This window comes from Hirsutella rhossiliensis (assembly GCF_020360975.1).
Source record: "Hirsutella rhossiliensis strain HR02 chromosome Unknown scaffold00009, whole genome shotgun sequence".
Lineage (NCBI taxonomy): Eukaryota > Fungi > Ascomycota > Sordariomycetes > Hypocreales > Ophiocordycipitaceae > Hirsutella > Hirsutella rhossiliensis.
Genome location: NW_025408675.1, coordinates 683,506 through 706,030, shown reverse-complemented (window position 1 = coordinate 706,030; position 22,525 = coordinate 683,506). Strand labels below are relative to the sequence as shown.

The 22,525-nt window shown below is 42.4% G+C and overlaps 2 protein-coding genes across 2 annotated transcripts; one reads left to right on the top strand and one right to left on the bottom strand.

Moving 5' to 3' along the window:
• Positions 1-11,152: 11,152 nt before the first annotated feature.
• Positions 11,153-12,070, top strand: HRG_07975 (uncharacterized protein; the record flags this gene model as incomplete). Its single annotated transcript, XM_044866446.1, has 4 exons — positions 11,153-11,460; positions 11,563-11,712; positions 11,772-11,979; positions 12,050-12,070. 4 exons carry the CDS (start codon positions 11,153-11,155, stop codon positions 12,068-12,070), a joined length of 687 nt encoding a protein of 228 aa, XP_044718335.1.
• Positions 12,071-13,184: 1,114 nt separating this feature from the next.
• On the bottom strand, positions 13,185-21,295 carry HRG_07974 (KR domain-containing protein; the record flags this gene model as incomplete). Its single annotated transcript, XM_044866445.1, has 14 exons — positions 13,185-14,288; positions 14,379-15,405; positions 15,472-15,913; positions 16,136-17,530; positions 17,603-17,893; positions 17,942-18,315; positions 18,374-19,016; positions 19,095-19,479; positions 19,558-19,689; positions 19,756-20,281; positions 20,422-20,755; positions 20,837-20,894; positions 20,954-21,040; positions 21,116-21,295. 14 exons carry the CDS (start codon positions 21,293-21,295, stop codon positions 13,185-13,187), a joined length of 6,978 nt encoding a protein of 2,325 aa, XP_044718334.1.
• Between the last annotated feature and the right edge of the window lie 1,230 nt (positions 21,296-22,525).

Below are 22,525 nucleotides of genomic sequence, written 5' to 3'. Positions count from 1 at the left end.
TATACTTTAAGTAAACTTATAGTAAAGTTTATTAATAATTCTTCCTATAGTTATATAAGATATAGTAATAATTATATAGTACTATAAAGGCAATACCTCTTAGATACTATACCTTAATATACTAAGTATAACTAAATATATTTATTTATATCTTTTATTATTTTATCTTAGTAAAAGTTCCTTACTAATAGTTTACTAATATATTAAGAGCTAAAGTATCTTATTAATAGATCGTTATAAAAGAGCTATATTAGCTCTTACTATAAGGCTACTTTTAAAAGTACTATAATATAACCCTTTTATAGTAATAGTCTATTTAAGTATATTAACTAAAAACCTTTCCCTTTTAAGAAGTCTTTAGTCTCCTTTAGCTTACTAATTACTATATTAACTAACTAAGTATATTTTAGTAACTATAGTAATAGTTCTAAAACTTCTACTATATAAACCTTTATATAGTAAGCCGCTTTTTTAGCGGTCTTCCTTAAGAGTAACTATTTATAACTAGCTCTCTCTTTAGCTTAATTAGCTAATTATTTAGGTCTTACGCTTAAATTATTATAGTTTTATTATAGATAAGCTTATATATTTTCCTTATATAAAGGCACTTTATTATACTTATATTAACTTAAAGTTAAGTATCTCTTTACCTATAAAAACGCCTTATTATTTCTTTATATAAATATAGTATTAATAGTAGCTAGTTTAACTTATAGCTTTAGTAATAGTTTTATAAATAAGGGCTTCTCGCCCTTATATCTAAGCATTCTTAATAGTATATCCGCTAGGTTAGATTTACTTATATAATACTTAATTATAAAGTTAAATAGTATTAAATATATATACTATCTTACTTACTTTTTATTTAAGAAGGTCTAGTATATAAACGTTTAAAGGTTATAGTAGTTTAATAATACTTTTACTTTATACGCTACCCCTTCGATATAATATCGCTAGTATTTAAATAACTTAATAATAGTAAAGAGTTCTTAGTTTAAAATACTATAATTAAGTTTAGCTCTAGTAAACTTCCTTAACTAAAATATAATTAGATAATAATGCTTTTTATTATTAAGTTAAAAGATAATCCTTACTATCGCGAATTATAATATATTTATTTCGATATAAATATATCTTTCTAAATTATAATATTAAAGGAGTATAGCTTCTTAAAAAGTATCCTTAAGAGCCTAAAACGCTACCTTTTTAATAAGGTTTAGCTTTATACTTCCTAGCTTCTTTTTATTCTTACTCCCTTTTAATAATATAGTTAAGGGCGCTATAACTCCTAAGTACTTATATATAAATCGTTAGTAAAAATTATAAAACCTAAGTAAAACCTAAATATTATAGTAGGTTATAGGTTTAAGCTATTAAGCTATTACCTTTACCTATTAAAGGTCTATTAATACCTTATTAATAAATAATATAAACCTAAGGAAATCGACTAACTATTAATAAAAAATATACTTTAATAGTTTTATATAAAGCTTTATAGCCCTTAGCCTTTTTATTACTTATCCTAAGTCTAAAGGTATATAAGCAAAAGCGGAATTTTAGGAAATTAAGGAATTACGTAAGACTAAGTAATAGAGGGGAAGAAGGAGTATAAGGTAGGATTTTCAACGGAATTTATTAGTAGTATATTAGTATATAGAAGAGGTATTAAAGTTAATTCTCCTCTATCTATCTACTAGCGGACATACTATCTTATATAGATAATTATAGCTAAACGGAAGAACCTTTCGGGACTAGATTTAGGCTGCCGTATAGCCCTAAGACTAGGGAATTCCGTGATATCTTAAGTAAATCTAAAAGTGTCTTAGTTCTACTAATATTCATGTTTAGAGGAGGTTGGTCGTGCTAGTGTTCTTAAGAGGTCTTAGCTAGTATTCTAAGCTAGCTCTATTCCTTCGATTCCCGATTGTACGATAACCGGCAACCCGTTTAATGCTTAATAACATGCAAAATAACGAGCGATTCTTGCTCTATAGGATGAGATTTTGTCTATAATTAATATACTACGTATTAGCTTATATAATCGGGAGAGTATATTATAGCTGCTTTATTTATAGTAGGAACACCGTTCCTTATAGCCTCCCTTAAAGAGTAGATTTATATACTTTACTGATTTATTTATAGTAGTATATATATAGGTAAAACCTAATATAGGAAAACTATTCTTATACCTTAATAGGATATATAAAACCTATTCTTTCTTAGGAAAAAACTTAGGTATATACTAATAGAAAACCTATAGTAGGAAAATCTATAGTTATAATAATTATTTATAGGATAACCTTATATAAGGTAAAACCTATTATTACTAGGAAAATCTTAATAGATAAAAACCTAGTAAATATTTCTCTAGGAAACCTAAAAAGGAAAAACCTAGTAGGGGAAAGATATAGAAAGCATAAGAAATATCTAAAAACCCCTTTTAATTACTTAGGAACTTATATTAAGGATAGACCGTCTCTAAATTTATAGAGTAATCTAGGTCTTAATTCCTTCGTAAAAATATTAGCTATATTATCTTCTAATTTAATATAAAAAACTCTAATTTCCCTTTTCCGTTAAATCCGACGCCTAGCTAGAGTCGGTAAAACCCTTTATATATAAATAGGTAAAAGGGATATTGCAATTATATTTAATCTTTAGGCTAGGGAATTTATTTAAATATTTCTAAATTATATTTAAAGCCTTAAAATACGTTTAGTTAGGCTTAGCCGCGAATCTAGCGTAGGAAATTATAGAATATAAGATATCTAGCCTAGTAAATAAGGCTAAGTATAATAGAGATCCTATTTCTTTCTAAAATTGCAATATATCTTCCTTAAAAGGTAATTCCTTTGCTTTTATAAGCTTAAAGCCTACTATAGCGGGTAAATTCGAAGTTCCTAAACCTTCTTTATTAAATTCCTTTAATTTATTTAAGGTATAATCTTCTTAGGATATATATAGCTCTTTATTTTCTCGGTTTATTATAATATTTAGACCTAAGAAGTCTTTTATATCTCCTAAGATAGTAAAATCTAGGAATTTAAATAATTCTTTAAATAATCTTTCTTTTATTATAGATTTAGAGGGCCCTACTATAAGAAAGTCGTCGATATAAATTGCTAAGGCTATACTATAGTCCTTATTTATAAATACCTTCGTCTATTAAAAGAGGAAGAAATCTGAGATTATTTAGTATAATTTTTAAATAATTATACTAGAGCTTAGGACTTTGTTTTAGGCTATATAATGCTTTCTTTAGCTTTGCTTTAATTTAACCGGTTTTATATAGGTCTAGGAATTTAGTTAATTTAATTCCTTTAGCTCTATAAGCTAATCTATGTTTTAAATAATATTCTTTAAGAGCGTATTCTTTATAGCCTATAAGAAGATCGATATATACTTCGCTATCTATATCGGTATATACGAATGCATTTATTATATCTATTTATAAAGCTTCGAATTTATAGATAATAGCTAAAATAAGTAGAATTCTAATAGATTTAGGTCTAGCTATAGTTAAGAAGGTATCTAGGAAATCTAAGCTATAGATCTACTTAAATCCCTATATTACGAAACGGGCTTTATATTTTATTATATTATTTTAACTATCCTTCTTAATAGTATAGACCTAGCGGCCTCCTATAGCCTCCTTATCCCTAGGGAGGTAGGAAAATTCCTAAGTTTTATATTTAATTAGCTAGATAATTTCCTTAATTATAGCATCTTTCTAAAATACTATTTCAGGGCTATTTATTGCCTATTTATAGGTCTTTAGAATTTTTAGATCCTGATTTTCTATACTAGCTAGAATTAACTCTATAAAATCGCAGTTTAAAAATAAATTAACGTTAGGGTATTCGATATAGTTAGAATCGAACCCTTCTAGCTTCTTAGGTAATTCTACTACTATTTTACTAGTAGTAGGAATAGGATTGTTATTTAGAGACTCTTCTTCTATAGAGGGCGAGGGACTTTTATCTTTAGTTTCTCTAGTAGCTTCCTCTATAGGGATATAGCTTTCTAGCTTATCTTTATTCGGAATAGAATTAAAATCGAAGGTATTATTACTACTAGAGATTTCTAGATTTTTTATAAATTTATTTTCTAGTATAGTAATATCTCTAGAGATAGTAATCTTTCTCTTAGAAAATCCTAGATTTTATATGCATTTTCTAAATAGCCTACTATTATTCCCTTAAAAGCTCTATTATCTAGCTTATCTTTAGGTCTTTATTCTTATAATATATAAGGCTTCCGAAGGTCTTAATTTTATTTAAGGTCTCAAGAGTAGTATTATATTATCCTCTTTCTATAGGACTTTTAAATCCTATCGTAGAATACGGTGATCTATTATATAAATAGGTAGCTGTTAAAACAGCTTCTCCTATAGATATTTAGGAAGCCTAGCAGTAAATAAAAGAGCTGTACTTTTCTAATATAGTACGATTTATTCTTTCTATTCTACTGTTAGATTCCGGCGTCCTAGGAGGACTAGAATTAAAGGTAATTCCTTCTTTTCGCAATAGAGCTTTATTTTATATATAAATTCTTTAGCATTATTAGAAAATGCTTCTCTAATCCTAGTATTTTTAGGGTTATTTTCACCCTGTTTTTAAATTCTAGGAACCTATCTAGAGCTTCTCCCTTTTTTTAAAGAAGGTATATTTCTAGATATCGGGTTCCTACGTCTAAGAAAGAAATATAATAGTGATATTTATTATAAGTAGGCACTTTAATTAGCCCCTAAATATCTAATACTATTTTTTCTAAATAAGAATAAGACTTATATAAAGGTTGTTTATTAACCTTATTCGTTGCTTTAGCTCTAATATATATTTCGTATTGCCTTATTTTATTTTCCTCTTCTAGAGGCATTTTTATATCCTTATTATATCTTTTTAATATTTCTAAAATAGCCCTACTATTTATATACTCTAAGCGTAAGTACTAAGTATAAAAATCTATATCCTTTACTTTTAAAGACGTAATAAGGATTAATTGGCTTTTTAATAAAGGTTCTATAGAATATAATATAATTTATTTCTAAGAAATCCTTTAGTAAGGACCTTAGCCTTATTATCTAATAAAAGGACTTTATTTCCTCCTATTAAGGCATAGGTATTATTAAAATAAGATTAGGATAGTATATTTACCCTTAATTCGGGTATATAAAAGCAGTCTCGAAGGATATACCTTTTCTACTATACGGAACTTAAATACTAAGTCCCCTTCCTTTACTAATATAAAGGAAGCTTTTCCTAGCAAACTTTAGACTTAATTTCTTTATAGTTAATAAGGAAATTCTTATTAGATACTATATACCTAGTAGCTCCGGTATTATATATAAAATCAAAGATCCTTTTATTCTTATAACTAGGAAATCCTCCTTCTCTTACCTTTAAGACTAATTCCTTTATTCTAGGAATCGAGGCTTCTAGAGGTCCTAAAAGAGAGTCTTTATTAGCTTCTACTATAGGGGTATTTATAGAGGTTAAAATTACCTCTAAATCCTTAGACGTTTATATAAGGGTCGGAGCCCTAGAAAGGTCTATAAGGTCGATATCTAGGTCTATATTTTCTTACGAAGCTATATTTAAGACCTTATTACTATCTTCTAAATCGGACTCTAGCTCGGTAATTCGAGCCTTCCTTTTTTTATTAATAGTAGAAATGCTACTAGAAGGGGATTTCTTCCTAGAGGAAGAAGAAGAAGAAGATTTTCTCTTCTTAGAAATTCGAGTCCTATCGTCCCTTTTTCCTTTATTTAATACCTAATAAGCGGGAGCCTTATTCGGGTATAATTTATAGTAATTTACTATAAAATGCCCTGGTTTTTTGCATTCCTTATAATAAGGAGTATCTATAGAATTTCTATAGGATTTCTAAGGCTTCCTTCATATTAGGAAGGCTTTCTCCGAAGATTTATCTATATCCTTTATTCTTCTAGCTTCGTCTAAAAGACTAGCTGTTAGGGATCTGAGGTAAACGCCGTAGAATTATGCCTAAGGCTCTACGTAATATTTATAATATAGCTTCTAAATTCCTTATTAAGGCAATTAAGAATCCATACTATAAGGATAACTTTTAGAATTTCTATATTACGGGATTTTAAATCCTTATAGATTTCTTTTACCTTATAAAGGTATTTCTCTAAATTAAAGCCTAAGGGACTAAGATTAAAGAGCTGCTTTATAAGTAAATAATTCGACGAGAAATTCGACGGATTATATAGCTTTATAAGCTCGTCCTAAGCAGCTTTAGCATTTATTAAATGCTTAATTTATATTAAAGGGCTATCTTCGACTTAAAGAAAAATCTAGGATAAAGCTTCTATAGTCTTTATATAATTTTCTTACTCTAAGGTAGCGATAAGTTTTCCTTAGTAAGGATAGCTCTTATCCTCGTAGTCTAAAGAGTATAATTTAAATTTCCTTAAGTCTAGAGAATTTATATTCTTTCTATCTACCTATTTTATATAAATTCGGTATTATTTCGTTCGTAGGATCGAGAAGTCTAGGCGGGAGTTTAAGAGCATAGGAAGGTAGAAAAAGTCGTTAGGGGGATTTTCGAAAGGAATTTTAATCGGGTATTTCGATAAGGAATTTTAAAGGTATAAGTAGTTGATTTCCTAGCTTAAAAGGAGCAAGCCGGGCTTATAACCTCTAAAGGTATATAAGTAAAAGCGGAATTTTAGGAAATTAAGGAATTACGTAAGACTACGTAATAGAGGGGGAGAAGGAGTATAAGGTAGGATTTTCAACGGAATTTATTAGTAGTGTATTAGTATATAGAAGAGGTGTTAAAGTTAATTCTCCTCTATCTATCTACTAGCGGATATGCTGTCTTATATAGATAATTATAGCTAAACGGAAGAACCTTTCGGGACTAGATTTAGGCTGCCGTATAGCCCTAAGACTAGGGAATTCCGTGATATCTCGAGTAAATCTAGAAGTATCTTAGTTCTACTAATATTCATGTTTAGAGGAGGTTAGTCGTGCCGGTATTCTTAAGAGGTCTTAGCTAGTATTCTAAGCTAGCTCTATTCCTTCGATTCCTAATTATACGATAACCGGCAACCCGTTTAATGCATAATAACATATAAAATAACGAGCGATTCTTACTCTATAGGATAAGATTTTATCTATAATTAATATACTACGTATTAGCTTATATAATCGGGAGAGTATATTATAGCTACTTTATTTATAGTAGGAACACTATTCCTTATACTAAGTATTTAATATATTCTTTTCTTATCTTAAAGTATATAAGGATATTATTAAAGTAGACTATATAGATTATATTTATAAGCCCCTTAAGCGCTTAATAGATATAGCTTTAAAATATAGCTAGTATATTAATAAGTTTTAAGGGTATTACTAGGTATTTAAAATATCTATAATATATTTAGAAAGCGGTCTTTTATTTATCTCCTTTTTAAATTTAAATATATTAATATATATTCTATATATTAATCTTAGAAAAATACTTAGCTCCTTAATAGTAGTTAATAGTCTTTAAAATAAAGGGTAAAAGGTACTAATTCTTTTATATAACCTAATTAAGTCCTTAGTAGTCTATATATAGCTATAAAGTACTATCCTTTTTAAAATAAAAAGGATAAGCGCCTTAGCTAGGCTCTTTAACTCTTAGATTATTTTCCTTTTTATCGCGTTTTAAATCTAGTCGCGTAATACTTAGAGTTCCTTTTATAATAAAGGGTAAATCGGTCTATAAAAGGGTTCTATATTAAAGATTAAATTAATTAAGTAATCCGTTCCCTTTTTAGCTAGTAATAAGTTAGATTTATTAGCTAAGAAAGTATCTTTAAACTAGTAGAAAGTTAATAGGATTTCGGCTTATTCTTCTTATAAAATCCCTTTATCCTTATCTTTATTTAATAGTAGGATTAGCTTAAGATTAAGCGCTATTATATATACCCTTACCTTATTCTTATATTCTTAAAGGAATTTATAAGGATTTTATAGGGTTTCGCTACTTAGTTAATACTTAAACTACTACTATCGTTTCTATAAGATAATATAGATATATTTATCTTTTAAGGTAGTAACTAATAAAAAGATTAATACTTAATCGTTTAGCGTTAACTTATTAATATTAATATAAAAATAAGTAATTATCTTTTTAATACCTTTTATATTTATTATTTAAAGTAATACTAACTATACTTTATACTCCTTTACCTTATTATTATTAAGCCTTAATAACTTAAGGTATAATAGCGCTACTTATAGTAATCCTTATTATTAGGTAAAGTATATATCTATAAGGTTAATAGTATTATAAGTATCTAAGTATATAGAGACTTTAATAGGGTTTCGCTTTAATATTATTATAAGAGTTTTAAGTAACTATCCTATAAGTATTAAGTTTACTAAAGGAAAGGTATTTACTTTAATATCTTACCTTTTCCTTATTTTATAGTATTAAATTTAAGAGTCTTTACTAGGGTTTCTACCTTTAAAGAATTAATATATTTTATAGATAAGTATCCTAGCTTATTATATTAAAAATATATAATTCCTAATTAAATAAAAGATCTTCTTTCTTAATAATATCCCTTAGTTTAGCCCTTAGTAAGTATATTACTAGCTTATTAGTTATTAGTTAAATTAGTAGTATTTCCTTAATAATTTAGCTTAGCTTATCGGCCTTTTTAATTCCTTCTTTTATATATACTACCTTAAGGTATAATACTACTTTTATTCTTAGTTCCTTTAAGGGTAAAAGTAGTATTAATATATCGCCTTTTATTAATAGTTATATTTTAATATTATTAAGCGACTTATATAAGCTCTTCTTATTAATAGGTATAAATAAGTATTAAATAAAGGTTAATTTAGTTTTAAAGTTATAGCTCTAGCTTAGCGAAAAATATAAGAGTATATACCTTTTTTAATAAGTATTTAAAATACCTTTCTAAGGAGTTAAAGTATAAGCTAAACTCTAAAAAAGACTAGCTTTCTCGTTAGTAAGCCTCCTTTAATTATATCGCTAATAGTATCTCTTTATTTATAGTATCCTTAATTAAAATAAGTATTTATTTCTTAAAGTATACTTAATTTATATTATATTTAGTTTAATTAATCGGTATTTATTCTTTAAAGTATTAGCGCTATCTCGCTTTATAGTCGCTATATATATAATCTACTATATAAAGGATCTTTATTTTATTATAATAAAAGTATTTAAGCGCTACCTTAAAGGTATCCTTTAGATTATAAGTTTAGTTTAAACGTTTTTATATATTAGTAGGTTAAGATAATTAAGCGATATTTTTAATCTTAACTTTACTACCGCGATTACCGTCCGATTTAAGGGAGTAGGACTATCGATACTTTCTTAAATAGATAGCGATAGTACTAGCGCGTTTAGTAATTTCCTCCTTTAATTATATAACGCGGTCTTATAAGTATTTTATCTCCTCTAGCTCTTTAATACGCGCTTATAAAGCTATAAGCTTTTCTTAGCGAGTTAGTAGTCTTACGCCTATAAGTAGCGATATCTTTAATATAGCTAGAATATTATCTATAATAGGGGTTTATTCTAAGGATATATCTTCTAGTTCTTTATCTCTTAAGTAGATACCTAATATACGTAATAAAAAGGCCTTAACTAGTTAATTACTATATCGCGCTATATAAGCGTTATATAGTCTTCTTTAAGTAACTATCTTTATTAAGTAACTAAAAAAAGAAGCTTTAGAAATTATAAAGGAATATATATTATAGTACGATTAGTTAGGTAGTAGAGATAGCTAAAGGTACTATGCTATATATATTATATTCTCCTTATCGTAAGACTAAAGCTTACTAAAAGAGGGATTTCTCCTCTTTAGTTAGAGTAGCGAGAGGTCTATAATATACGAGCGGGGTAGGCACGATTCCCTACCGATACCCTACTAATATATTAGTACTATATACCCGAGTACTTTATTAGCCTATACCTCCTAGTAGCGCTCTTATAGAGTAGAGGAGACGGTACTACTCGGCAAAGGAATAGGGATCTAGGGCAATAAAGAGCTCGCTATTAGGGATGCTAGGTGTTAGTTAGACCTACCGTGACTAGCGATAAATACGAAGTAATACTCGCTATATCTAGCGATAGTCCTCCCGTAACTCTAGATAGTCCTAAGATATGCTGTCTAAGTAGTAGGAGTAAAAGGCTTATCTTTTCTAACTATCTAGTCGTTAGGTCCGTCTTATATACGGACGGGTCTAACGTTACTATCTAGTATAAGAGTGGCTCTGCCTGTCTCTACCTCGTACCTAGTAGATCTAGCCTTTATCCTATAACACCCGCGACCACCTTATTCCTTATTAAATAATATTATGCGTGATTGCTAGTAAGCAATTATAGGATTCTACTTTTGCCGCTTTGCTAAGGTTTTAAATTTCGTGAGTGAATACGGTAATCACCTTATACTAGATATAAAGAATAACCCTCCTCGAGATATTCTTTGCTATCCTGCTTATACAACCAGGGGGGCTTGAAAAGTATAATAAGGTATAAGCAATAGGCGCTGACGTAGCCACCAAACTTGGCAGAGACATGTTGCCTAATAATGTATCCTACATCGTCCATTACTTCCAAGGGCATGTAATCATCGCGACTCGTGTCCCCATAAATGCAATGACGGGTACATTCGCCGCTCTACCATCGCTTGTACTGCGCAGCGTGTTGGGCAAATGCAGCCGCTGAGGGAAGCCTCGAGAATGCGGTCGGAATTACTATATTCCGGTTGTGCTCCCCGCTCTGTGTCGCCCCAGCAACCATGACAGCCGCCCATATCGCTGGAGGTGTCACAATCACAAACATCAACTCCCGACAAGGAAAACTGCACGGATGAATCGTCGACACAATGCACACCCACGTTGTTCAGGCCTGGGCCCGAGAAATTTCATCATCACCGCCGTCGTCAAACGAGGCCCCTAATCGGTGGCTTCTACCGCCCTCGACCTCGCGCCGTAGGCGGCTGGATCACTCGCCACTGCCGTTACGGAAGCGTCGGCGCTGCCCCTTAAACCCCATCAGTCCGAATCGAGTCAGTATGCCCAGAACTCGCAGTCAGTCTCCGTCCAAGACGGATCCATTCATTTCTCAAACCCCGTCTCCGACAAAACTCGACATGAACCGAACCCCGCGACCCTTGAGATCCGCCAATCGCCATGGTATCTCGTATGTCGACGCACTCGCCCACACAGACAACGAAAATACACCTCCTGTATTCGACGCGGAAGCCATTTCCTCCTCGTCAGCAACCTCGAGACGCTCGACGAGCCCTATCAAGCGCGTAGCAGCATTACACGAGATTGGCGGTGGCATTTTTTTCCGCAACTTGTCAGACAATGCAGAGGAGCTCGAAAACGAGGGTCGACAACTGTCGTGGGATCTAGATGACTCGGCATCCGGCCTCAAGACGATCCCAAGGTCCCTGTGGGATGGTGACGGGAGCTGTCGAGAGGCTCTCGGAGGGCGTTGGCCACATCCATCACACTTCGACGACACTGATAATCGGAACCTCACTGATCTACACAGTGAGTTTTCTTGCATCAAGGCGGTTGTTCGGGAGTCGAGAAGGTGCGATGAGGAGTGTGAACCCGAGGCGGAGTGGAATGGCGCAGTACATGGTTTGATCCTGCGAATTGTCTTCGGTGGCAACGACAGCTCTGTAGGATACCGCTGCATGTAAGCAAAACCCATAAAAAATCAACTTCCCCTCTAAAGCTAATCCGGATTTTGAATAGGACGTCCGATAAGATCGACTCTCGATGGCTTCCGAGACACTCAGCTGGCTTCTTCAGCTCCCGCATGATCGACTATGGCATCTACCTAGAAGACGGTGAACAGAGCCAGAAACCCTCAGGGACCCTTCAGGAGAGACTGAACAGGCACGCCATCGCGCCGTCCGTCAACCACATCAACAGGCTTGGCCTGCGCAGCAAACCAATTGCGGTGAGCATAGAGACGAAGACAATTAGTCGCCCGGAGGAAGAAGCTCGAGTCCAGCTGGGCATATGGATAGCTGCGCAGATTGAACGCCTGAAGGCTATTGTGCATGGATCATCATCAGCACAGAGCGTCCTTACCCGCATGATATTTCCTCTTCTCTTTGTACAGTCGGCCCGATGGACTGTCATGTTCGCGCGCATAGACCCCTCGAATTACGATCGTTTGGTTAGTCCAAAGAAAGTCGTTTTACAACCCTGAAACACAACACGCTAACGCCGAAGCCAGATTATCTACATCGGCCCGCGACTTGGAGAAACATCGACTCTGAAGGGAACCTATTGTCTATTGAGTGGGTTAAAAAGGTTGAAAGCTTTCGTTGCAGGAGAATTTTGCGGTTGGTGGCAAGAGCTACTCGACCAAGTAGTACTGGGCCACTGATGCCAGTACTGGGGGTAAACAGAGAACGTCGTTTGATGAACGCAAAGGCATAACCCTAACCCTCACGTCGCCAAATGGGAGTAGCATGCGAACTTCCAGCGCATTACGCTCCATACCATCGGCAGCGGCCCCGCACCGCGTTGTTGCTCTGCGGTTACTGCTTGTAATGTCCGATCCTCTTTCTCAGAACGAGTGCCTCCTGGTCGCCAACCGCCTTTTCATTCGTCGGCAAGTCATCCCGGCTCGCGGCGCCCCCACATTGTCCTTTGTCTCTGAAGGAGGATGGTCAATCTCGAATTTTGCGGCCCCGTGGTGAGGATCGGTTGGGCAGAACGGAAGTGATGCATTTCTCTCGAACCAGCCCCAGAACGTCGCCGCCGGTGCTCCACGGCGATGTAGAGAAACGCCCGGACCGAGCGAAACGGTGGCTCGGCATCTGGCTTGACAGTTCCTCTAGGTATGTCTGCCCGCTGCAAAGCGACTAGACAATGTCATGTGGCTCTCTTCATCTAAGCATCAGAATACAGCTCGAGGATATAACGACACTGACGACCCCCCTAACGTGTGGGCCGCCGAAGGACTCCCCGGCCTCCCCGATTCTCTTCCTCTATAACCGCCCCTATCTACTCCATAGGGGAACCGAACTCGTGCTTCGGCTACGCAGATGACATAGCTACCCTGATCTGGGGCCGATCTCTGCAGGGGAATAAAGCAACTTCTTTCCCTCTTAATTAAAGAATCACGTAAGAGGAGCTCGCCGTTTACATATCCTATACAAGCCTCTCGTTGAGTTTCTCGGCCAACATGCGAAGCGAGGCACTCTGGGTGATGTCGAAAACGCTGACTTTGGAGGCCACGTTGAGCCCCAGCCAGGACCGCAACTCGACCGCCACCAGGGAGTCCACCCCGTAGGCCGACGGCGGCTTCTCCTGGTCGATTTGCGTGGCAGAAACACCGAGCATCTGGCTGATTCGACCTTTTAGGACCTTGATCAGCATCTCGACTCTCGCCTTTGCAGGGCAGTCCTTAAGGCTCGTCCTCAGCAAGTCCCCGTCTGCCTTGCCATGGCTTTGCTCCCCAGCAGCTTCGCCACCATGCCGCCACTGGCACGCGAACCGAGGCTCCAGGCGCCAGTTCAAGTCCCCAAAGCTCGTCCAGGGGCGGATGCCAGTCACCATCTGCCCGTGGTATGGGTGGAGGATGGCCAGCTCGACGGTGCGCAGCAGCTCCGACTCGCTCAAGGAGCGGTAGCCGGCCTTTTCGAGCCGCTTGCCTATCCCGGATCGTGCCGCAAGGCCCAGCGTCGGAACGGCTCCCAGGTCAATCGACACGGCGGGCTGGCCCCTGGCCACGCGGTTGAGCGCAAGGGCATCCTGGAAAGTCCCCGCCGCCGTGTAGTTGGCCTGGCCAAAGTTGCCTATAATGCCCGTGACGGAGGAGAGGAGGATGAAGAAGTCCAGCTTGATATCTCGTACCGCCTCGTCTAGATTCTTTGAGCCCTCGCATTTCGGACGGACCACGGCATGCCACTGTTCGCTCGTCATCTGGGAGAAGCTTGCGTTGTCTAACACTGCGGCGGCTTGTATGATGCCACGAATGGGTACCTGGCTGTGGCACTCGCGCACGACGTCCTCCAGACACGCTTTGTTGACGACATCGCAGCTCCGGATCAGGACTCGGACGCCGGCATCATGGAACTCTTGCAGGATGTCGTGAACTGGGTACCTTTGGGGGCTCCGAGACATGAGAATCATGTTCTTGGCCCCCTGGCGCGCCATCCAGCGAGCAATTTCCAAGCCAATGCCGTTTAAGCCTCCCACAATGAGATAGGAAGCCTCCGGCAGGAACCGCACCATCGAGTGAGCTGCGAGCACCTGTTTTTCACCGAGTTGATATACCGTATTAGCTTGACTGATGAAGCGCGAAAAGACGGGTCTTACTGGATGAAAAGTCCTTTGACGCACCGTAATGTCATCTCCCTCTCGGGCTTGAATGACAATCTTGCCAATGTGTTCGCCAGTCTGCAGACGACGAAACGCCTTTTGGCACTCCCCAATCCCATAAGTTGCGACAGGGATTTTATGCTCTATTCTCTTCTCCTCAAACATGTCCATCACTTTCCGGAGAATGCTCGAAAACGTCTTGCCGTCATGCAGGGCCAGCTGCACGAGATCCATGGCGACAAACGACGCGCACTCGTCAAACCGGCTCATGGCTAGGCAGCTGTTGTGCTGTGCGTCTTCCTTGCCGAGCTCAATGAACCGCCCAAAGGGCGACAAGCAGCTCCAACCGGCGTGCAGCAAGGGCCCCGTCAATGAGTTCAAGACGACGTTGACGCCTTTGCCTCGAGTTTGTCGCATGATCTCCTCCGCGAACGACGGATCTCGGCTGGAAAATATGTCCTCCGCAGGTATGGAAAAGGTCTCGATGAGGAACTTGCGTTTCTTCTCGGACCCGACCGTTGCGTAGACTTGAGCGCCCAGGTGTCGACTGATTGTAACAGCGGCTTGGCCTACTCCTCCCGCAGCCGAGTGGATCAAGACCGTCTCGTTTGGTTGAAGGCGGGCGAGATTGACCAGGGCGTGAAAGGCAGTGGCGAAAATCATGGGGATGGAGGCCGCCTTCTCCAACGACATGTCCTTGGGGACGGCGGCCACCGTCGTACACGGAACTCGTACTCTGTTTGCCCAGTGTCCGGCGGGCATCAGGGCACAAACTCGTTGACCGACGTGAAACTCGCTCTGGGCCGCAGTCCCGACCCTGCAGACGTATCCCGCGCACTCAAAGCCCATCCACCTCTGCTTCAGCTGGCCGACGGCGGCCAAGACGTCACGGAAGTTGAGCCCAAAGGTGTGTGGCACAATCTCAACCGAGTCGTCCGTCCAGGGATTCGAATCCAGCAAGGCGTTGTCTTGCTTGAACACGAGGCTGTCGAGCAGCCCGTGCGACTGCTGCTCCATTCGCAGATACGGCCCTTGCAGGGAAAACGGGCTTTGACGGGGGACGCTCTGCCCGCCCATGCGCGCAAACTTTTCGTTCAAGTCTTCGTCTCCTGACATCCTTGGGACCAGTATTCTCCCCTCGCGCTGCGCAAACTCAAAGTCGTTGGGCCCCGAGGAAGTCCATCTCCTGGACAGGCGGAAAACGTCGCAAATGGCCTTGATAGTCGAGCCATCCCATGACGCCACGTCGGGATCCAAATCCAAAGACACAAATCGCTTTGCCCCTTCCTCTACCCTGAGGGTTCGAAGCAGGCCAATGTGGAGAGCAGCGTCCGGCAGGCGACTATCACAGGTGGCCCCTCTCGATACCCATAAAAGGCTCTCGGCGTGTTGAGCTGTTCTCTGAAGCAGGCTCCAGGTTTTCGAGTTGACGCGAGCCAGGAAGTCCGGGTTGGTGTCGGCAAGTATGATACACGGCCTTCCAGCCAGCCACGCATCTCCAAGAGACTCTTCGACAACTTCGGTTCCAGTAAGCTCGTGCAGGCCGCTACAGAGGTCTGCCGTCCATCCATGAGGCCTGTCCGGGGATTCTGGAAGTCGAATCACTGCCACACTTCTGCAAGGTTGTGCTAACGTGTCAAGCGGCTGATGCACCGCGGAGGCTACAATGACTGAACTTATCGGATCATCGGTGGAATGACCAGAAACCCGAATCTCTGGAGGACTAAAACCGCAGTCAGATAAAACAGCATCCCATGATACATGGCACGATGGCGGACTCGGCCCTTGCTTGAGTATGTTCCTGATGCGCCGGTGAAGGGGTTTAGCAAGCTGTTCCAGAATAAACACCTTTCCGCCGGGCACCAGTATCTTTCGGATACTTCTCAGAGCTCTTGTAATGTCCTTGACCTCACTCAGCACATTACAAGCAATGACCAAGTCGTAGCCGGCAACTAGAATGCCCTGTTCGGCTGGGTCGCGCTCGACATCAAACGTCTTGTACTGCACTTGATCCGCGAACCGCCCGAGTCTCTGTTTTGCGCCATCAAAAAAGCTGGTGCTGATATCGGTGAATTCGTAGCTCAGCTGTATCCTGCACGAGGTGAGCCCCTCAAGCGCCGACACAGTTGCGTTGCCAGCACCAGCGCCGACCTCGAGTACACGAACTCGCGGGTGCTTATGGGCAAAAAGACCCGTGTAGTCCTTCAACTTGCCGAGGCCACTTGACCAGCTTTCCAGAAAAGCATGAACCTGTTCCAGAAGCCCGCTTTGAGATATGATCTCATGCGCATGTCCCTCGCTGCCGATGAACTCGATCAGGTGCTCTGGCAGGATCTGAACGAGTTGGCCCTTTACATGACTCGAGGCTGAGTCTTCGGCAGGCTTGGACTCTTGCTTTTCCTCACACGTGGCCACGCCTGCGTATTGAGCTTGGTCCACGTCGCGCATCCACGCCACTATCAGCCGGGTCTGCAGATCGAGGCCTTGCTCTTCGTCTGGGGTCAAGTGCGCCAAAGCGTCGTGAATAACCTTGAGGATGGCCTGTTTCGAACTCGTGATGCCAAGCTTCCCTTGTGAATATGAGGAGCCCTTAGAAATCATGTTCTTCAAATCAGATGCGTTGAGAAGGGTCACATCCGGCCTCCAGGTAGTTGCCAAGAACATGGAGTCATCGGCAATCTGTGCTATTCTCCGCCTTCGCGAGAGCGACTGAATCTTGAAACCTTGAATCTCGACAATTGGAGTCCCTGTTTGTTCCTCGTTCTCGAACAGTACCAAGGACACTTCAAATCCTTGGTCATCAATGTTGTCGAGGGTCGCGGTCACCCGAAGCTGCATGCCCGCGCTCAGTTGGCGCTTGGCATCGCGGATGATGATTCTTCCTGCCGTCTTAGGGATGGAGAGGCCGAGCTCCATCATGATGGGTTTGGGCATACTGCCCCAGGAGACCTGGAAGCAAGAGTCAATTATCCCAAGGTAGAAGAGATAGTCACATCGATACGGGGTTGGCATCATAGCGGCGATGTCGGGCACGGCTAGAATCGCAACCGCCACCTTTTCGCCAACGGCCATGGAGGTGATGTTTCGAAACGTTCTGCCCAGGGTCGGGCCCACGGTTTGAAAGTACTCGTAAAAGTCTGCAACGTCGACCGAGGTGAGTTCTTGGCTTCTCCCTGAGCCGAGGCAAAGTGCTTCAGCGCGTGCTAGCTGAGAGTGGGGAGAAACGAGGGAGACTCTCCCTATACAACATTCAAGCCAGCCTCTGTCCTTGGTTCTTGAAAAGATCGAAAAGTCTTTATTGCCCGTGCAATCGAGTAGTCGCGGGTTGGCATCTCGGAGCACCAGTTGCACCTCGACCCCGTCGTCGTCCTTTGGGACAACCACGCCATTGAATAGATTGATGTCTCGAATGATCAAGTCCCCACCCGTTTCTGGATACGCCAACTGATGCATGGCTTCGGTCAACATGACTGTCAGGCCAGATATCGGAAACAAGATGGATGACTGGAGGGCATGATGCTGCAGCCAGGGGAGATCTGCTACCCGGAGGATATTGCGCCAAACACAGGTCTCCGGGTTCAGACCTTCGACCCGCAGCCCCAACAAGTCGTGGCGGGGAAAGCGTCGTTGAAAGTCTTCCTTGGAGCTGAGCGGCTGCGCCCAGTAGCCGACGGAATGGTCCCATTGGTATCGCGGCAAGTCATGAACAACCCGTACGTCTGACGTGCCACGAGGGAAGTTGACCTGGGCGAGATCGACGGGATAGCCGTGGCAGAATAACTTGCCGGCTAGTTGTTGCATAGTGAGGACGGCATCTTTCCCACGTTGTAAGCATGAAGACATGGCCATGCCGTCTCTGTCTAGGCCATGGTGCTCAAGCACCTGCCGCATCGGTCCTTGCAGGGTACCGTGAGGCCCGATCTCAATGAGCATGTCAACAGCGAGGGGGGGTTTGGGCCTGTGACGTCTCTCCTCCAGTCATCAATTTTCCAAGCGCATCTGCAAACAAGACGCACTGGGTCATGTTCTGGACCCAATGGTTTGGCGAACGCAACCTTTGCATCTCATGAACGATATCTCCAGTGACGGGAGAAGCATAAACGATGCCCCGTTCACCGTTGGCCGACTCCTCGCTTCCCAGGCTTGAATCTAGCTTTTCCTGGTAGTCTCTCGCCAGGGCCTGCATCTGAGGGGAATGATAGGCAGCCGGAATCTTTAAGCGGCGAGCAAACACCTGATCAGAGGCCGCCAGAGCCTCGATTTCACCCAAGGACACCAAGTCTCCGGAAATAGTGACGTTTGACGGGCTATTTTGGCACGCAACCACGGCATCGCCCAGCGGTATCTTGCGAATATACTCGAGTGCTTCCGCTTCGCCTACGGCGATTGATGTCATGCCACCGGTAATCGTGCCGCAGTCCACAGCCTCGGACGTAAGCTGGCCGCGGAAGTATGCCACGGAAATGGCTTCCTCAAAAGTGAGGGCTCCCGCGGCATAAGCTGCGGCAATCTCTCCACTTGAGTGTCCGGTTACAGCCGCTGGGGAGACGGTCCATGAGTCGAGGAGCCGCACCAGGGCCAGCTGCAGGATGACGGTGAGTGGGAAGCTGAGAAAGGGCTGGTTTACCCTGCTTCCAGTTTCGCTGGCGGTAATCTCCTCTGCATGTTTACACAGAAAATCCAAAATAGTTAGCGGGTTCGGTTTCTTTTGAAAGTGCGGAAGGTTTGAGAACTGACCAAGAACACTCCACGTCGCACCAAGCGACTTGACGTGGTCATCAGCCATCTCGAGGGCTTCGGAAAAAGCAGGGTACGCAGCAATCAACTCGCGACCCATGGCATACCACTGCGCCCCCTGTCCCGTGAAGACGAAGCAAAGCCGTGGCTTTTTGGACGAGTACTTTGGCGAGAGACCCAGGCTGCTGGCAAGGTCGGTCAACTCCTCCGGAGACCTGGCTGGCGTTGCCACTCGCCAGCAGAAATGAGACCGGCGTTGGCCAAGGGTGAATGCCACGTCTCGAAGATGGCGCTCTCGCACCAGGGACAAGGGGATATTTGCCAGATTCTGCATATATAACCGCAGGCTCTGCTCTTCTTTAGCGCTCATAACGAACAAAAGAGGCTGCTGGAGAGGGGCTGGCGCTGAATGGTGGACGTTTGTGAGGGGAGCATCGTTGGATGGTTGAAGAAAGGTTGAAACTCCATCGGCATGAAGACCATAGCAGTCGAGCCCTTCCAGTACTACGTGGGTATTCGTGCCCCCGGCCCCGAAATTGTTGAGTGAAGCTCGACGAGGCTTGTTTTGCGGCCATGGTGCCAGCTCGCGGAGAACCTGCCAATGGCTCATCAACCCTGTCAACACCCATTCAGGGGACGGCTTGAAAAACTGAGCACTCACCTTGATCTTCAGTCTCGAAAAATCTATGCCTCTGTTCGGGGCCTTAAATAGGGCTTGGGGAGGGACAAGGCCCATCTCTAGCATTTTGACCACCTTGATCACGGCGGCCAGGCCGCTGGTCGCTTCCATGTGTCCAAAGTTTCCTTTGACGGAGCCGACGAGTAGAGGGTCGTTGTCGGGTCGATCCCTGCCAAAAGTATTTCCAAGAGCATTCATCTCGATCCTGTCCCCGGCGATTGTCCCAGTGCCGTGGGCCTCCACGTACGGGGTGTCTCGAGGATCTAGCCCAGCCTTGTCATAGCAGGCACGTATTAGCTGTTCCTGGGCGTCTTGGGAAGGCGAAGTGATTGTGGGAGTTCGTCCATCCTGGTTCATGCCGGTTTCTCGTATGACGGCCCGGATGGGATCTCGGTCGCCCAGGGCGGCGTCGAGTGGCTTGAGGATAATGCAGCTCACGCCTTCTCCACGCCCGTAGCCTTCAGCGCGGTCATCAAAGCTATATGACTTGCCTGCGGCACCGGTTAGGCTGTGCAGTAGTTGTGGACACCGTTAGCAGCACACAATAAGGTCCTAGCCGCGTAAGACACCGTGAGTGCGGTAATCCAAGGGGGAGCGGAGGCACGATCAATGTCCAGGAAGCAAGACAAGATGGCTGGAGAGACTTACCCTAACGTAGACAATCCGACAGACGTGCTCGGATGCAAGAGAAGATTGGCGCCTCCGACAACGGCCATATGACTCTCTCCGGACCGGAGACTTTGGCAGGCCAGATGTAAGGCAGACGTCGACGTGGAGCATGCTGTGTTGACAGTCACGCTGGGCCCGTGGAGGTCAAAGAAGTGCGATATTCTATTGGCGATCATGGTCGGGTCGTTCCCCGGCAGCATATATCGCGGCTGGTTCTCGGCATCCTTCATGAGCATGTCGTGATAGTCTCGGAAGGCCGTGCCCGCAAAGACGGCCGTCGAGGATCCCGCAATGTCATTTAGACGCAGGCCGGCTTTGGTGATTGGTTAGCTACGCACTCTTTGCAAAGAGATGGAGTTGAACGTGTATGGAATGCACCGAAAGGGGGACCTGCCTGATTCGAGCGCTTCAAAGGCGGTCTCTAAGAGCAAGCGTAGCTGGGGATCCGTCGCCTACGACACACCTTGAGCAATGTCTTCAACAGACGGCTCTACTGCTGGGTCTATGTCACCTTGGCTAACTCAACAGGCAAGTTGAAAAATGGAGCATCGAAAAGGGACACGTCTTCTTTGAGAAAATGGCCGCCTCGGCTGTGAATCTTTCTTACAAAGTTAGCCAACGTATCAAGTGAAGCTGCATATGCTATTCGTAGATCCTAGAATATTTTACTGACAGTACCGCTGCGTTCGGCACGAGGATGGAAGAAGGCGTCCTCATTCAGTCGCTCGGGCCAGCTTGACCAAGTGTTGCGGGCGGCGGCGCAAAGCTCCCACAGCCTTTCGGGGGAGTCAACTCCCCCTGGGAAACGGCAGCTCATGCCTACGATGGCGATGGGAATAGATCGTGTCGACATGGTTGAAGAGTCTCTGAGCAGGATACTCAGCGCAGGCAGTTAGCAGACAGCTTTCACCGCGGCGACGTCTTCCTTTATTCGCGATACCCGAGAGGGGTCCGAGTTTGAACACCGTAGTACGAATACCGCAAGTCAATAGGTTAAGACTCAGAGGCGTAATTCCGCAGTAAGTCAATAAACTGAGACAGTCTTAGCGATCGACAACGGCGCGGGACCCAATGGGTGAAGGCGAAGAAGGCCAAATCGCGCTAAAACTCACTCATATATCCCGGCTGTCAAGACTGTCTCGTTTTATTGTTTGTCAAAAGAAAACTCGACCGCCCTAGTGCATGTACACAGCACAAGAGGCTGCAATGATGGAAGCTCAGGTTTGGGATCGGCTGCGAAAGGGCTCGGATCGAGGCCTCACCGCTGTTCTGAATGAAGGCGATACTGTAACTAATAAGTAGCAGACCAGCAGAATTTGCCTTTTCCCTCTTAAGCTGGCATGCGACGCGGTAAGTCCTTGCAACCACATGCCAAGCCTCAGCATCATGCCTGGTTAGTTCACGAGCAACTTCGGCTTCCGGCGACAGCCCTTGTCGAGGCTGCGAGATGGTGTTCTGATTCTTTATTTAGTGCGATTCGGGCGGCCGTAATTCGCCTCGGGTTATAGAGATATTCCTGCCGGAGACTCTTATAATTAAGAAGTAGCAGAATAAGCTCGATACTACGATATAGTGCAAAGCTTCTGGCTTCCTCGGTATAATTTGAGTATCTCGGCTAAGCCGGGGGCCTAAGGGGAGGAAATGGGGGTAGCGGGGGGAGGTTTCTAATACGTTGGGAAATACGAGCTCATAAGATAGTCGGTTTCCATACACATCCATGCAGATGGACGGGCTGGAGGCCCGGACTGAAGTGGAAACTCACACACAACGGAGAGGATAAGAACAGGGCGGTGCCTACTTTCAGACACATAACAGAACGGGGACGGTTCTTTTCTTTCCTGCCCTCTTGAGGCACGGAGCGCCGTGCCCCCTTGTTCGTATGTCTTTTTCAAATTGATCCGCCAACTCACGGAGATGCATCCGCAGCTTCGATTTGCTCTTCACATCGAGATCCGCTACATAGTTCCCTCTGGTTGCGTTGGTATCGATTCGCCATACGTGTTAGGTACCGGCGCTGCTACGCTGCAGTTTGGCGAGAGGCTCCAAGGGCTTCCAACTTCCGCTATGTCTCTGTATATAGATC